Genomic DNA, 16,423 nt, shown 5'->3' on the forward strand with positions numbered 1-16,423 from the left:
AGAGAAGGCAAACCTCTGAGCATTCCCTTGCCTCCACTGCTTGCTCAGTTACACTGCATCTTTCCTTTGAAGCCAGGCAAAGTTACCCTCTCTGCTTTCTCATTCTGCTCTCCAGCCCAGAGATCCTGCTGTTTTGCTAATCTCACTGCCTGAGACTGGGATTAAAGTTGGATTAGCCAGGCAGATGAATGAGTGGGGCTCCAGACCCTCCACATTTGGTGTTTGTTCTTGCCTCATTTTCCCAGCTCTACCTGGGCATCCAAGGGAAGAGAAGGGAGTGGATACAGAAAGGGTCATTCTGTCCCTTCCCAAGTGCCATTCCCAGGGTTTACACAAAGTCCTGCTACTGATACAGAGCACAAAGCATATTTATACAGATAATTGAAATGGTTTAAGTCTGTGTTCTCAAATACAACAAAATTAATTTCTTCCTTTAAAAGCTCTCCTTGCTATTACTGCTTAAATCAAGGACTCAAGGTACTGCTTCTCCCAAATTGAAATTAACAGTTTGAATCCAATTCGTGGCTGGTGAAACTGGAATTTCAGTTTGGATTTTAAGGAAGAGCAGGGAATTCCTTCCAACATGAGCCAAAATAAGCCATTGGGACAGTTTGTACAAACAGGCATGGGACTCTTGGAAAGCTTAGTGACCTTGATCCAGCATTCCTGAGCACATGCTTAACTCACCCCAAAGCGTGTGCTGAAATGCTTGGCTGAGTAAGAATGGGCTTAATCACATGCTTAAACACTTACTGCATGAGCACTTCAGAGATTAAGACTGATTAGGTCCTTCTCCTACCTGTACCTCATACCTCCCCTCTTTGGGAAATCTCATTTCTGCGGCCATGAAGATCATAAGGAGACACAGAGAACACATTTTTCAACAGGTTGCAAATTTTCCAGCTTCCTGCCCCTTGACCACAGAAGACTTGACCTTTAAAAGGGAGGATAAAACAATTTACTTCCAAAGTCTGATGGCATGAACCCCATCACAAGGTCAGAGTCCAAGTCATACGGGTTTTCCTTCAGTATTGTCAAGGAAGTCTTAGTTCCCAGGATTTACAACTCCTTTAAAAAAAAAACAAAATCCAGATTTTCAGAGCTTGGCTCTGTGAAATAAAGTTGCTAATATTAATATACTTTATTGATCTTAAAGGAATACAGTATGGAAACAAAGGCCATTAACTGAGAGAGAGGCTCTGTTTACATCCAAAAGTCACACAGCATGACAGGAGTGAAAGGAGCAGATCCAAACTCAGGTCCCCACAAACCGAGGGCCCCACAAGAACAATGTACAAAGTTTACTTCAGCCTAGACTTAGTCTGGTCCCCAATGTCATTTGGACCAAGCCTGTCCATATTTTTTGACTGGAAGCTATTCCAGGCAGCCATCACTGGGTCAGATCCCCAGATCCTGCTCAAGGGGAAGCACATTTGCCCTGCCCTGGTCATTGTTCTACCAACATGCTCCAAAACTGCTCTGCTGCCCCAGCCAACACTGGTCGAGTGGAGATGACCATGGTGCACACTTCCAGCCTGCTCTGTTGCTCCAAACCAAGGCACAAGTGGAGACACAGTCAGATGAAGAGAAAAACTCCCCAAGGACAGCAAATTCCCAAGGCAAAGAGCAGTGGAGGCACTCAGGTTCTAGGATGGTTCATTTGGTTTGTCACCAGATTTTCCTGCAGTTTATAAGCAAATGCAGGGTGTAAAATTGCTGCCCAACAGTGACTCCCAAGGTAGATTCATTAAGGACTGAAGTCATGAGGAACACACATGGGTTGTGTCCATAACTGTATTTGTGGTACAGGGGATGATGTTCACCATAACAGAGGATTTAGAGTGCCTGCCTGAAAGGGTGGGTGAATTTATTGTGCCAGAGGACAAGAGTGACCAAAACCATGTGTCCACAGCCTGAATAAATGCATGTCACCATCAGCCAAGCGTGGAAAGTGAACTTCTTGGCAAAGCAATGCAAAACTGGCCTTCAGCAGAAGTTGGGAGGGCAAAAGACTAATAAATATTAGAGTGAGGAAAATTCAATTGCATAGACAACTCCCATTAGTTACTTCAAGATCAGAGGAGCACAGGAAATGGTCTGCTGGGTCAGCAGGATGGTGCATCTCCCCCAGCTAATGGTGCTTCAGCAGCTGCAGGAAAAGACAGTCTTGAGGAGGAGCACACAAGCCTGGCCACTGTTTGCAGTCCAGTCACCTCACACTCTTCCTGGCATTCACAATCATTGGTAGAGCACATCCATCCCTACCTTCTCTTTCCCTCTGAACTTGCTGATGTTACATCCATCTCACTATTTCCAGCAGAAACAAATTCCCTGCTGTGTAAAAAAGCACTTTCTAGTATCCCTTTTAAATAGATCCCACTGGCTTTCATGTATCTCCCCTCATTCCAGAACTGTGAGAATTTTCAAACCCCAAAGCAACTCATAGAATCATAGAACAGTTAAGGTTGGAAAGGACCTCTAAGATCAAGCCTAACTCTTAACTCAAGCACCGTCTTGTTCACCACTAAATCAAGTCCCCAAGTGCCACTTTTTGAACACTTCCAGGGATGGTGACTCCACCACTTCCCTGGGATGCTTGTTCTACTGCCTGAACATCCTCTCAGTGAAGAATTTTCTCCTAATATCCAATCCAAACCTCCCCTGGTGCAACTTGAGGCCATTTCCTCATGTCGTATTGCTTGTTAACTGGGAGAAGAGATCGACCCCACCTGGCTCCACCTTGCTTTCAGGGAGCGGTAGAGGGTGATAAGGTCTCCCCTAAGCCTCCTTTTCTCCAGGCTGAGGCTCCCAACCCCCTCAGCCACTTCTCTCAATATTTCTGCTCTAGTCCAGTCTTTTAATCCATTCCATTACCTTTCTCTGGACATGCTCCAGCATCAATTGTTTCTCACCACAGTTTTCCTTCTCTAATGTTAAACCAAGAAAGGTTCAGTTTTTTGTATTAGCAGCTCAGTCATAATGATTTTTGTTGGCCAAAGGTACATACTCTGAAGTTAGCTATTAAAAATGTATTTAGTGTTTTTGCTTTCTTAAAAATGTCATTGTTCCCTCTTGTAAGATGAACCATGTGCCTGGGGAAAGCCATGCCCAGCATGGTGAGTCACCTGCCAAGGGGCCACCACTGCTCATCAAAGCCTTTGCTGCCCTTTGTGATAGGAAGGGGTGCAGGTCCCTCAGGGATGGCTTTGCTGGCTGCCACCTGAGGAGTTCCTGACCTTCTTCTGAGCCAACAAACAGATCTGGGGTTACTGAAGGCACAGGATTGCTGTGGAGAATCTGTTTTCCGTGCTTATCCAGCATGAATCCCAAGCCATGCGAAAAGCAGAAAGGGAGGGATGCACAGATTCCTGCTGAAGCCCCAGGACCAGGAAAGCTGCAGAGGGCTGGGACCTATAGGCTCTCTGCAAGCAGGGGCTGTGCTGTGGAAGGCCAAACCCAGACCTGGGGAATGGAAGCTCATCTCTTGTCCCTAGTTCCCACAGGACTTGGTCAGATGGTTTTCTGGAAGAAATGAGGCAGAATCCCTGGGAGGACTCCATTTAGTGCAGTCTAACTTACTGAGCGAGGTGTTAGGCTGAAACACCTCCTCTTCCCACCTGTTCTGGAAATGAAGATAAACCAGGATCAGACCACTCTATTCATGGGACTCTCCACTCCTCCCCTCCCTCAGAGCCAGCTGTGTGAGCGCTTGCTCCACAGGCACATTGGATTTCTCATGGAAAGCAGGAGATCCACAGCAGGGGCCCCACGCAGTTGGGACGTCTGGGCACCAGGCCAGAGCCTCTCCCTGACCCCACACACACCAGACACAGCCTGGTTCTTTATTTGCTGACCCAGAGCTGGTGGCTGGGGTGAGGAAGCAGAGGAAAGACCCAGAAAGGCTGCTGGAAGGCAGACAGCCCAGGGACATGCTCATCCCCTCTGAGTGTGGTGCTGATTCCCTCAGTGGGAGCGATGGTGTTCCAGAGGTGTGCAGAAACACTGCATTATCTGAACCACAAGGAATCCAGCTCAAAGGGCTCTGCTCACGTTCCTTTATGCTCCTGTGCACATAAGGAGCACACTAATCCCAAAACTCCCCTCTACCACCTACCCCCACCTTGAAACAGCTCCCAGTGCAATGAAATGTTCCCGCTTCAGACTTCCAAAAACAACCATGAACACTGGGGATAATTAAAAAGTGAACATCATGAAAAATACACTGGAAAGCCAGGTAGCTTAAAGAAGTGCCAGATTCAACTGGTCTCCAAGACCAGCAGATGTTTTTCAGCCTAACGTTGCAGAAACTTACTAACTCAGATGTGTTTCCTAAATCAGAACCAGAGATGAGAATGTGTCCTGTGTATTGGGACCATATCAAGTACTTTTCCAGCACTGTTAAGATCTGTTATTAAAAAAAAAAAGAAAAAAAGGAGGGGGTTGGGTGTTGATAGAAAAAAACTAGGCCTGGATAAAGGATTCTGGATGCTTACCTAAATCACATAAGAGAAGGAAAATTCCTTCCCCAAACTGGAAAGACTCAGATGCAATTAAGAGGGAGATACCATCAGCCCATTTCCAAGCCTGGTATTAAGCTATTCAACAAGAGAACTGCAGAGTACAGTGGCTGCAGCTGATACTGCCTTAGTGATATTTAGGCAGTTATTTTATTTTCTTTTTTTACTCAATTATCTGAAAAGAAACCATTCAGCACCTCACTTTTGAAAGCCAGCCTCCCTCACCTGGTACAAGGCATTCTGCTATAGCACTACAATTAGAAACTCATCATCCCAATGCCACTGGGCATTGGTTTGTCATTACACCAGGAGCTCTTTACAGCCAGAGAGAGTGCATGGCTGAGGACCCTCTCTGCTGCTCTCCCACACCTTTGAGGAGATTTACAGGGATTTGTTCATGTTTTTCTCACTCAAAGAGAGATTATGTGGCATGATTAAGAGATATTCTAGGAAAGAAACTACCAGCTTCCACAAGACATTCCCTTTGTTTGATATAACACCCATCAGTTATTAATGGGATGGCTTTAAGCTGTTGCTTAGCTTAGTAATGCCATATTTAACAACAAACATTACTTTTCTCCCCTCTCTGTAGTGGCAGCCTTTGTCCAGCAGTTTCTGGGTGAATTATTCTAAGCCAATATATAATTTTTTTCATTTTTTCATACATACATATATATATATAAACAGGCTGCCTTTCTATGTATAAAGTAATAGGAGAATTATGAGCAAATAAGGGGAGTTACAGCTTTTGCTGTTTCATGGGAGGTGGAAGTGCAAGGACTTTCTGGGTCACTGAATCCACAGCCTGGTGATCTACTGCAAAACTCTTATAGAAACTGATTTTCCACTCCTTGTAAAAATAAAAAAAAAACAAACAAATAAACCACAAATCAGAAAATAATAATATGCAACATTATAAATAGGGATTTACTACGCCACAGATTAAAAAATAAAATGTGCCTCTTGGGAAAAGTGTTCCCACTGTCTCAGAAGCTGCTCCCTGAGATGTTGAATTCTGAATGGATCCTTCCTTTCCACATTCGTGATGGAAGGAAATATGGGGGAAAAAAAACCTGCTCTGCCTTTCAGGTGGGTGACAGCAGGAAGGACACAGAGGAGCCACAAAGGAGAGCTCTGCTCAGACCTTGCTGTGGAATGGACAGGCTGCACTCATATCCCTGATATATGGACAGGCTGCACACTTATCCCACATATCCACACCAGCCACAGCACCCACTCCAGTTGTTTGTCCATTGCTTTGTGGATGCCAAAGCAGAAGATGAACCTGCAGCAAACAGCTCAAGCTGCCCAAAACCTCCAACCTTCCCACCAGGCAGCTCCAAAGGTTTTTGTGAATGGAAGCAGTGCTGCCTATGGAGGGCTCCTTTCTCCTTTGCTGCCAGATTCCTATCCAGTCCCAAGGGAACGAGACAGAGACCAGTGGGGGACCCAATTGTCACCTTCCATGACCCTGCTAGGGCTGTAACAGAGCCAACAGCCAAAGCCACAGAGGGCACCATGGACAGGCAGCCTGTGCTCTCCTGCACCCAGCACAGCTCCCAGAGCACACAGCTCTGGGGGATTCACTTACTGGACATTCCATGGGGACACCTGTTGTGTCCCACAGATCGATTTGGTTACAGAAACCAACCATCTGTCCCCGTGTTGTACCAACCAAAGTCTGCAAGCACCCAGACAGAGAGCAGGATTAATGTTGTACTTCCATCTGCTCTGAAACATGAGCTGCCCGTCAGCAAAAACCTGAAGATGCCTCTGAGCTCCTAAATCCCACCTTGCCCTTGGAAAAATGCAAGCTATGAGAAGAACAAGAGAAGCCGTGACAAGCCAATTCCCTCAAAGCACAAGTCATATCCACAGCAGCATTTTAAACTTGCCCCTTTTCCTGCATGGCTGAATGCAAGGAACGTTATCAGGTCACATCAGGAGGCATCTAAGTGGTGACAACATCAATATAAAAGCACTGATTGGTTCTGCACCAACGTAACAAACTTTAAAAAGTATTAAAACAGACTGTTTATTACAGCATATGATGTGTTATATTAATTTACACAATGATATATATATATATATATATATATATAAAAACAGCCATTGATGATGTACAGTAAATTTGACATCAACAGGAATATTAAAACTACTGATAACTCATGCACATGACATGCATATGGGTTTTTTTTTCTTTTTCAAAAGCAGTTTTACACAATATAATGAAGTTACTAAGCCTTGGTCAGCTGCTCCAGCTGCAGTTTACTCTGGACACCACCACCATCTGCAGTGGGACTCCCAGGAGATCGGAGCAGAGTGCACTCTAGAGAAGGCGACTTAACCTTGGAGACAGATTGAACAGGAGCCCTTTCCTGGTGGGGGAAGGCTGGGGGAGGACAGGAGTGAGTTTCAAGAAGAGAATCAACAAGAAAAGAAAAACAAAACAGACCAGAGTACCAGAAGGAAAAAGTTCAAGATGTGGCAACAGCAGCAGCAGAAAGGGACAAGCAAAAACATTAAGAAACACCTTCACTCCCTCCCCTTTATTCCCTAAAAACTTATGACCTTAAGCTGTCGATATCCTGTATAAGACCCAGAACTGGAAAAACTAGGCAAGGAAGATCCATTCCCAGAAACATTTTAGCCTTTTCTCAAAGCCTTCTGACACCACGTGCTGGAGGCTGTTCACCACTGAAATGGCAGTGTTGTGTTGTCGGGTTTTTTTAAACAAGTGTAACGGTCTTTTATTTCCACATAAAAGGCACTAGTATCCACCCAAGTTCTGAAGACAAGTGACATAATTTACCTTAAGTTTTAAATATTTGTATTAAAAAAAAAAAAAATCTGTGGAAATATGTACAAAAAAAAAGCACCTTGCTTCCAAAAGCAGAAGCAGATACATTCCACCAAGTCACCTCACTAGACGGTCGTCATGAGCTTGAGGGAGCCTGACCGAAAGCGGAGGATCTTCTTCTTGAGGTTATGGGAGGCTTTGATTTTGACAAAGGCCTTGGCCGCATTTTCATGCAACTCTGGTGCCGTGACTGTTTGGATGGGGAGCGTCTGGACAAACTGGGACCAAATCAGGCCCCCGCTCTCATCAGAGTCACTGGTGGTCGTGCTCTCCCCTACAAACTCCACCTCGCTCAGGCTTGACTCACTGTCTCCAAAGCAGTTCGTGGTGTAGTTGCTCTGCTCGTCCTCGCTCGTGTCCACCACGGTGGAGTGGAACAAGGACTCGCACTCGGCCGAGTACTCCGAGTCGCTGGCCACGTAGGCGTAGGGGCTGACGTAGGGCAGGGGCACCTGTGAGTAGACCCCCACGCCCTCCCGCCGGTTCCTCCTCGCTCTTCGCAGGGCCTCCTCGTAGGAGATCTCCGCCGAGGACTTCCAGCGGCGGTAGTCGGCACGCTTGTGCTTGGGCTTGGCCACCACGACCTCCCGGCCGTGTCCGTGGGAGCGGAGGGCGGATCTGTGCAGGCCGGCCTGCCGGCCCGGGAGGCTCGGCTCCAGCGGCAGGCCGCCGCCTCTCTTCCCCCGCGACGAGAGCTTTTTCAGTTTCTTATTTGTATCCAACTCCTCGGGGAAGCGGCACTTCTTGCCGACCAGTTTGGCTTTCTCCCTCAAGGTCTGTGAGCTGTTTTCCACCCCGTTGGAAAGGTGGGACCTGTGTTTCAACGCAGAGCTTTTCAAAATCTTGACGTTGCGGGTGCCTTTGTGAAGCTTCATGCTCTGCTGCTGGGCCGGGATGTACTGGGCGTTCACCAGCAGCCCATCATCCAGGCTCTGCGAGGAAGAGCCCTCGCTTTTGAAATCCAGCGCGGGCCTCTCCTCCACAGCCGGTGATGAGGAGCGAGCAGCCTGCAAGCTGCTCTTCAACAGGATCTTTTTGGGAGGCTGGCTGACCCTGTTCTCTGGCTGCAGCACCACCGGCTTCCCTGGGGTGTCTTTGGGAGATGCAGCAAAGAGCTGGCCGTTCTCCTTGGGGCCATCCCCGGCTGTGCCCGCCGTGTTGCGGCCCAGCTCCAGCGGTGCTGGTTTGGCGCCCCGTGGCAGGTGCTTGCTCTGGAGCTCTGTTGTTGTGCTGGGTGGGAAAGCTGCTGGCAAAGGGGCCTTCCTACTCTCCACCTGCTCCCCAGCCGGCTCCCTTGGCCTCTGCTTTAATGGGGAGGGAGCTGTGTGGTCCGGAGCAGGAGCCCCACCAGGAGGCAAACACACCACCGCCTTGGAGCTCTTCAGGTTCACCACATTGCCGTGGGCCACCATTGCTGCCGGCTGCCGGACACACATGCTCCCGTGCCTCAAGATCCCTTTGGCGGCATCGGCGTTGAGACTCGTCCGGGGTTTGTTAGTCCTTACTGCGTGAGTCTTTTTCTGAACCAGGCTTAAGATGTAGCTGTCTATCCTCTTGCTGGTGGAAGGGCACGGAGCCGGCCAGGAGCTCTGCGTGGGGAAGGCGCTGGCGGATTGTCCCGAGTCTGTTTCGGATGGGGTGCAAACGTCGCTCAGATCGCAAGGGAGCCTCTCCTCTTCTCGCTGGGGGTTCTCAGTCACGGGAAGGAGGAACATGGGGCTCTGCACAGCCACGGCGTGGAGCGGGCTGGGGTAGCGGTAGATGTCGTTCCCGTTTTTAGACACCAGATCACACTGGTACTTGGGATGAACATCTGCAACGACATCGAGGGAATTTGAGTGCGGTGTGGATAAAGAGCGACAGACAGAGCCTGCGGTCTGGTCCTCATGCTGGCCTTCCTTATTATAGTCCATCCAGCCTATGAGATCTGAAAGGCATTTTAGGAGAGTTTAGAGAGCCTGCCAGGGACAGCTGTGCTACGTTTTTAATGTGCTGCCAAGGACACCGGTCCATCTAGGCACACAGTGCAAAGCTTTAATTACAGCAGCAGCAATTTTGCCACCAGGGATGCTGTTCAAGCAACACAAAAAGCAGCACTATCCTTCTGTGGGTCTCCCTGTCACTGCATCCATGTGGGATTTACCCCACAAGGACAACATGGTTAAAACAATAAAAATCACAGCCCTAATGAGAATGTGTACATTGGTTTCAAACCTGTGCCCAGGTTGTTAAGATCTTCCTATCTTCCTTTCAAGCCACCCAGAAGTCTGCAAGGGTCTCTTATTTGTTACACAGTCACCTGTGAAACTCTCTGCAGGCCTCAGCACATATAAATTTTAAATCCAAAGAGAAACATAAAAAATACAGACAAGAGAACAATTAATTCTTGTAGCTTATTGACAAATTTCACTTCTGGATTCTTTCAAGCATGTCTCAGGTCAGGAAAAAAAATCCAGACTTAATGTTATTGTTGTTTTTATTATTGTTACTACTATTATTATAATACTATTTATAACAATGCTAATAGTAATAACAGGTGCTCCTTTTGATAAGGGGTTAAAGAATGGGAAACGTGTTTTCACACAAGGAGTGCAGGTCAATCCAGCTGACATCCTAGCCTTGGCTCTGCAAAGAGAGTTCTGCCAGAGAAATCCAGTGCATTTCACGATGCATGAGTCAGATTTAATGGCTAGTTACTGGCTAAGGAGCTTACTAGAGAGGTAAGCGACCTTAAGAGCAGGGCTTCCACCCAAACACCTAAGATTACTATTATTTTTTAAGCTAAAGTTGCCTCTGTCTTCTTGGGTAGGGGTACAATCTAAGTGATCCTCTGCCAGTCCTGTTTTCTGCCCTTGGGCTGGAAACTTCAGCCAGGGTACTCTGATTGGAATGCTCAGTGCTCATCACTTATCTAAGGCTTATTTCAAAGAGGTCTCATGGGCATTGATGAAATTTGCTGATAGAGATGATGTTCCTGTGTGAGCAGGAGAGGATGAACAGGGAAGTTAAGAGCATAAACTTCCTCCAGATCACCTCTCAGTTTTCCTACATTTCCTAAATTCTATGTTGGCTTCAAGGAATGTTGACAAAAAGGCATTTTTGAAATTTGTCAGTTTGTGAAATTTCATCCCTGAAAGTGAGACTGTATGAATAATGAGAGGTATATGTTTTTGTGATGTATACAGAAAAAACAGCAATGCAATCAGCTGGAATTCCTTGTGTGTGTGTGTTTTTTCTTGTTTTAATGTATGGCACATGAAGATCACATATACCTTACAACAGGGAGCATTAAATTACCTCGAGCTGCTCACAGGAAAACTTAGAGGACTTGTCAGCATCTCAGAATGAATGTATTCCAGGCTGCATTTTCCCAATTCAGAAACACAAGAGCATGAATTATTCTGTCCTTGATTCACAACAAATCACTATAAGGTAACCTTAAGGAGCAGAATGCAAAGTGGAAATGCTGTGGTTGGAATCATCCTCCCCATGCCAGAATGAGCTAAAGCTTTTGAAAAGCTCTGCAGTCAGTAACACTGGATCACAGCAGCCCTCTGGAGAACAGAGGAGGCCTTCCTATTGAACCATATCACAAATCAAGGCTTGCATCTTCAGACTGGTCTCTGCCCAAGAGACAAAATGTACCTGGCCTGTTCATGATGTCTATATAAATGAAGAATACACCTCACCATGCTCACCCAGGGTCAAGGACCATCAGAATTGACAAAATGACTGCTAAAAACATGTGCCCTGACCCCCTAAAACCTGTAGCCAGCTCCTTCCTCTGTGGCTTTAATGCTGACATGGCTAAGAGCTATTGTTAATTATTGCTATTCACTAAAAATGCTTTTCTAAAGAAAGAGAAATCAGCTGACTGATGTGTTTCTGTGTACAGGTACCACTGCCCTCTGCTGGGTAGAGCAGCTGCCAGATCTTCACATGCCATTTTTATGTGTTTAGAGTGACAAATTCATGTGCAAAGCTGGAGCAGTGGAGGGCAAACAGTCCTGCCTCATGACCCATGTACGTGAGAGGCACTGGGATCTTTTCAGAGCATTATATAGCACATGAAAGGAAGAAGGGTTAATCCAACCCAGGTACTCCTGAGGCAGTATTTCCAAAGCCAAAGCCACCTCCTGGAGTATGATGCATTCCACCTGCTTTTACTATACCTGCAGATTTAGGGCGTCCATCTGAGATATTCAGTGTTGCCTCCAAAGGGCTGCAAAAGCAAGTGCTAGAATGGCAACTGGATAAACACTCACTGAAGACAGAGTTAGATGAATTGGAAAGCGATCCAGAAGCTCCATCACTCAGCTCATAAAACCCTATAAAAATAAGAGTTTGGATTTATATTAGTTATGTCTACACAAAGTTACTATTTGTGTCTCTAGAAAGTCAGTCAAGCTGGTGTTTGAGTTGGCTTGCTCTAACAAGTAGTTAAGGGATTTCATTCAGTCACCCCAAAAACAGCCAACAATTTAGTAATATCCTTAGTGCCATGAATTTGCTTTGTTTAAAAGTAAAGCACTTAAAACAGCAGAACTTATCTTAGCATATGCATTTTTTTTAAACTTTACAAGGGTTGGGGTTCTAACCCTTTCAGGGATTTTCAGATTTTAGCAACAAGGATCCAGGCTGTGTTTGGCAGCTCACTCATTTAATAGAGTGTTATACTTCCAAGCCAGACTCTCCAACTATTACTTAACTATAAAAGTGTTGGGCCCAATGATATCCATTACTTTCCTCAAAGTTCTGGAGATAAACATAATATTTGTGGATTACAAGAAAAAAGAAAAATGGTAAATAATGTGCAGATGCAGCAAATTTAATTTCCTGGTAAACTGGGACTACTCAAGGAAAAATGACATACCACAACCAAAATTTAAATTGTTCATTTAGGAGTAAGGAATGCAGAGCATGCCTACAGAATGGGGACGCATCCTGGAAAACAATAATCTTGGAAAGGGCTTAGTCAGCATGGAAAAGCAGCTTAATCAAGCTTAATGATATGGCAAAAAAAAAAAAAAAAGCTAATGAGATTGTTGGATGTACAAAGAGGCAAATGAATAGCAGCAGGGAAATGACTTCAGCAGTCTACATGGCCCTGGTAAGAAACACTGGAACGGTGAGCCCAGTCCTTGAATCCAGCATGCATAAAACAAAGCTAAAAAATTGGAAGGAGGCCACCAAGCTATTTAGGAGCTTGGAAAAATGCCTTAAAATGAATGACTTCAAGAACTTGACCTGTTTAGCTCATCAAATGAAAGCCAGAATTATAATATATAGCACCTCCAAGAGGAGGAAAAGCTGGCTATTAGAAAAAACCTTTCTTCAGGGGAGAAAAGGATATAAAAATATCAGTGCTGGAACAAGTCAGATGCAGAGTAGAAATTAGCAATGGCTTTAACCATTGCTAGTTGGAGGATTCTCCACTTTTTGGTGTGTTCAGAACAGGTCTAGGGGCCTCTAGGAAAGGCTCCCCATAGTTAAATACCACTTACTGGCTTCAACACAGTTAGAATGAGATGAAATTCAATATATGGGGGATGAAAGTGTTTGATTCCATGCTCCTTTCTGGCTGTATGACCACTTTTGATAGCCTCCTCCTGATAATGGTGCTTCTTTTCACCATTTTTCCTTCAGCCTCCTCCCTTAAATACACGACAATTGGAACTTTTCGAACTAATGTGAGGATGGCCTTGAAAAAACAAATGCCCCAAACACTAAAAATCTAATTAAACTTGAAATGCTCCTCTGAAAGAAGCAACCAGCAGCCTTTCCAGTGGTCACTGAACTCCTGTTAGTAGGGATTAATTATCATCAGAGTGTGAACGAGATGTAGACATTTACTGCTGCAGTACTGAAAACTCCAGCACTAAAATCTACAGCCAGTTTAATTCCAGGTCCCAGGGGAGGCTGGATTTTGCTGAGCACTGCCCTTACCTGAACTTGGACGACTGTCTGTCTCCAGGTGCTCATCTGTCGTTTTCTCCACGTCCAGGCGGAGATCACTTATTTGCTTATCCAGCTCTTGCAACTGATTTAATAACCCAGCATCCCTCCTCCTCAAGCAGTTCTGCAAAAGAAGAGGACAAAGAACATCAGCTCCTTCAGTGGGGCAGATGTGAAGGAGTCCCAAGGACCAACAGACTTCTCTATCTAAGCCTTGTGAAACACCTCATCGATATTCTTTTATATAAAAACCAAACAAAGCCCTGACATTTTAGATGGATGCTCTGGATAAATACTTCAGTGAAAAATTATGCAGGCACTTCATCCCAGCCTGTTCCAGCCAGTTCTGCATGAGGAGCATGTCCCACAGCTCAGGAAGACCAACGGGCTGTGCTGACCACAGCTGGAAGAACAAAGCTGGATTGTGTGATAGGGCCCAAGCAGACCTGTGCCCATGGAACGGGCAAGGACGGCCGTGCCAGCCGAGCAGGGCACGTTCCCCACCACACTGGTGTTACTCAGAGATCACATCTGCTCACACAATGGCACCAAACAGCTCTGCCAACAAGTGCCTGTGGTGTGGGAACCGCCTTGTTCTGCTGCACATGATGAGCTCAGAGTCCACCATGCAGAGAGGGAGATTCCCAGGGCTGGGATCACAGCCCTTTTATTAGTTTTGCAGTGCAGCAGGAAGGAAGAGTAATTCTTCCTCTTCTCCCATTATAATTGTATGAAATTGCTGTGAGATGAATTTTAAGGCTATTTATGAAGGTAATTTGATGGCATAAAATAAGCAATAAGAAATTATTTTGCAAGGCACTCATTAACCCACGGTCAACACAATCAGTTTCCCCCAGTGTATTATAATGCTGCTTATCCATCATCTGTTCAGCTTCATACCCTTTAATTGCTCTGGCTTTGGGGAAAGGGGAGGAGGCAGGAGGAAGGTTCATCTACTTTTGTTTCTTTGAATTCATCATTTGACTGGTACCCAAGGGTGCTCTGACACATTCATTGCAATGAGTTTTGATCCTCAGAGCTGGACTAGTTCTGAACCCATTAAATCCAGGATAATCTTTTCCATAGAGTGAACCAGTCATAGAATCATAGGTTCATAGAAGGGTTTGGGTTGGAAGGAACCCTAGAGATCACCTTGTTCCAACCTCCTTGCCATGGGCAGGGACACATTCCACTAGACCAGTTGCTCAGATCCCTGTCCAGCCTGGCCTTGGGCAAAGGGAGAGCAAATGCTAAAAGCACCGGCAAGCACTGGTTGAAGACGTGCTGGCGTTTAAGGCCACCCTTTGGAGAACCAAAGGGGTGATCCCAAGCCTTCTCCCCCATTCCTGCGGGAGCCAGGGCTGGCTGGCAGCCAGGCTGGAGGAGGTGATGGGTTCAAGGGATGACTTCGCTGCGCCACCTACTGCCACCAGCGCCCCCTCCCCCAGTCAGCGCCGCATCTGGTTCCAATCTGCAATGTCAAGTGCACACAAATTAAAGTGCTACCACAAATCTCCGACTTTTTTTTTTTTTTTTTTGAGTAATGATTCCGTGGTCCTTCACTACGGCTCTCGGCCGCCAGCCAGCCCCTTCTCAGCAGAAAAAAAAAAAAATTATTTTTGTCTTTTTAAAAAGGAAATAACCCTAACCTAACTAAACCAAAAGGATAAAAAGAAAAAAAAAAAAAAAAAAAGAAAGGAGGAAAAAGGGGGGTGGGGTGGGGAAAAGAAAAAATCAGGGAAATAAATCACGCAATCCAACTTCTCCCTGGGTGAAAGCAAATGCTGAGCCGCGCACAAAGAGCGCCAGGCACAGCTGTACGCTATTTTCATTGAAAAATGATCTGCCGCTTCATGCCGCCCTCCATCTCTTCCCACACCAGCTCCAAAGCGCGTCGTCCAACAAAAGCATCCCTTCCTCACGGGCCCGATCCCGCCGGTGCCCGAGCGCCCGCTGCCTCCTCCCGGGGCTGGACCCGGAGCCGGCTCCCAACTTCCATTCATGGCAACGGCGGCGCCTCTCTTGCCATGAATGGAAGCGGCACCGCCGGCCCGGCTCCGGGACCCGAGGGGAACCGTGCGGCCCCCGGCACAACGCCGGCACCACCCGGCCACCTCCGAGCTGTCACCGGCCCGCCCTCACCTGCGCGCCGTGCCGGGTGACAGCGGGCCGGGGGTGCCGCCCGCGGGGCGTCCCTGCTCCTTCCTCGGCTCTCCGCGGGCAGCGGAGTCACAGCGACACGGGGGCACCGAGCGGGTCACAGCGACACGGGCACACCCGCGGGTCACAGCGACACGGGCACACCCGCGGGTCACGGCGACACGGGGCACCGAGCGGGTCACAGCGACACGGGCACACCCGCGGGTCACAGAGACATGGGCAGGACCCGCGTGTCACAGAGACATGGGCAGGACCCGCGGGTCACACCGGCACGGGGGCACCGAGGGGGCGCGCATCGCCCGGCGCTCCCCGCCCGCATCCCGCGGCGTTCACCACTCGCATCCCGCGGCGCCCCCCGCCCCCGCTCACCAGCTGCCTCCGCAGGAGGAGGATGTTCTCCTCCAGGAACTTCTCCTCCAGGCTGCGCGGCGGCGGCCCCTCTGCCGGCGGCTCCCCGCGGCCGCCCTGCGCCCCGGGCCCCGCTCCCGCCGGCCGCCGCAGCAGGAGGCTCTTCACCAGCAGCTCCTGCCGCTGCCGCAGGTACTCCAGCTCGCCCAGCCCGGCCAGCGTGGCCTCCAGCCGCTCCCGGGTGCGCTGCCGCTCCGCCTCCGCTTCGCCCTTCTCCCGCCAGCGCGCATCGGGCTCCCGCGGCGCCCCCGCGGCTCCCCCCGCCGCCTGCCCCGGCCCCGCCGCCGCCGCGGCGCTCGCCACGGGGCTCGCCTTCATCGCCGGGCACGGGGGCGGCCGCCGCTGCCAGCCCTGCCCGCGGGGGCACCGCGCCGAGCCCCGCGCCGATGCCGCCGCTGCCGCCGCCGCCGGGCGCGAATGGTCCGCGGGGCGCCCGGCTGCCTCCCCGGCTGCCGCCGCCCCGCGCCCGCCCACCGCCCGCCTCCCTCCCTCCTCCATCCCTCCTCCATCCCTCCTTCCCGCC

The 16,423-nt window shown here is 48.3% G+C and overlaps 1 protein-coding gene across 2 annotated transcripts; it reads right to left on the minus strand.

Moving 5' to 3' along the window:
* Positions 1-1,131: 1,131 nt before the first annotated feature.
* DACT1 (dishevelled binding antagonist of beta catenin 1) lies at positions 1,132-16,218 on the minus strand. Of its 2 annotated transcripts, none has more exons than XM_058026421.1 (4): positions 15,862-16,218; positions 13,324-13,456; positions 11,550-11,705; positions 1,132-9,304 (listed from the first exon to the last, which is right to left on the minus strand). In XM_058026421.1, exons 1-4 carry the CDS (start codon positions 16,216-16,218, stop codon positions 7,443-7,445), a joined length of 2,508 nt encoding a protein of 835 aa, XP_057882404.1. In that variant the 3' UTR covers positions 1,132-7,442. The 2 variants fall into 2 exon arrangements, with proteins under 2 accessions (XP_057882404.1, XP_057882405.1); XM_058026422.1 differs by having other exon boundaries at positions 11,643-11,705; positions 15,862-16,078.
* Positions 16,219-16,423: the final 205 nt, after the last annotated feature.

This window comes from Melospiza georgiana, chromosome 6 (genome assembly GCF_028018845.1).
Source record: "Melospiza georgiana isolate bMelGeo1 chromosome 6, bMelGeo1.pri, whole genome shotgun sequence".
Taxonomy (NCBI): Eukaryota; Metazoa; Chordata; class Aves; order Passeriformes; family Passerellidae; genus Melospiza; species Melospiza georgiana.

What these genes read in the sequence shown, in the direction of transcription:
- DACT1 (XM_058026421.1), bottom strand. Translation starts at nt 16,218, where the DNA reads ATGAAGGCGAGCCCCGTGGCGAGCGCCGCGGCGGCGGCGGGGCCGGGG. An exon ending in TCCTCCTGCGGAGGCAGCTG is followed by an intron (nt 13,457 to 15,861) that starts GTGAGCGGGGGC and finishes CTTCTTTTGCAG; the next exon opens with AACTGCTTGAGGAGGAGGGA. An exon ending in AGACAGTCGTCCAAGTTCAG is followed by an intron (nt 11,706 to 13,323) that starts GTAAGGGCAGTG and finishes TTATTTTTATAG; the next exon opens with GGTTTTATGAGCTGAGTGAT.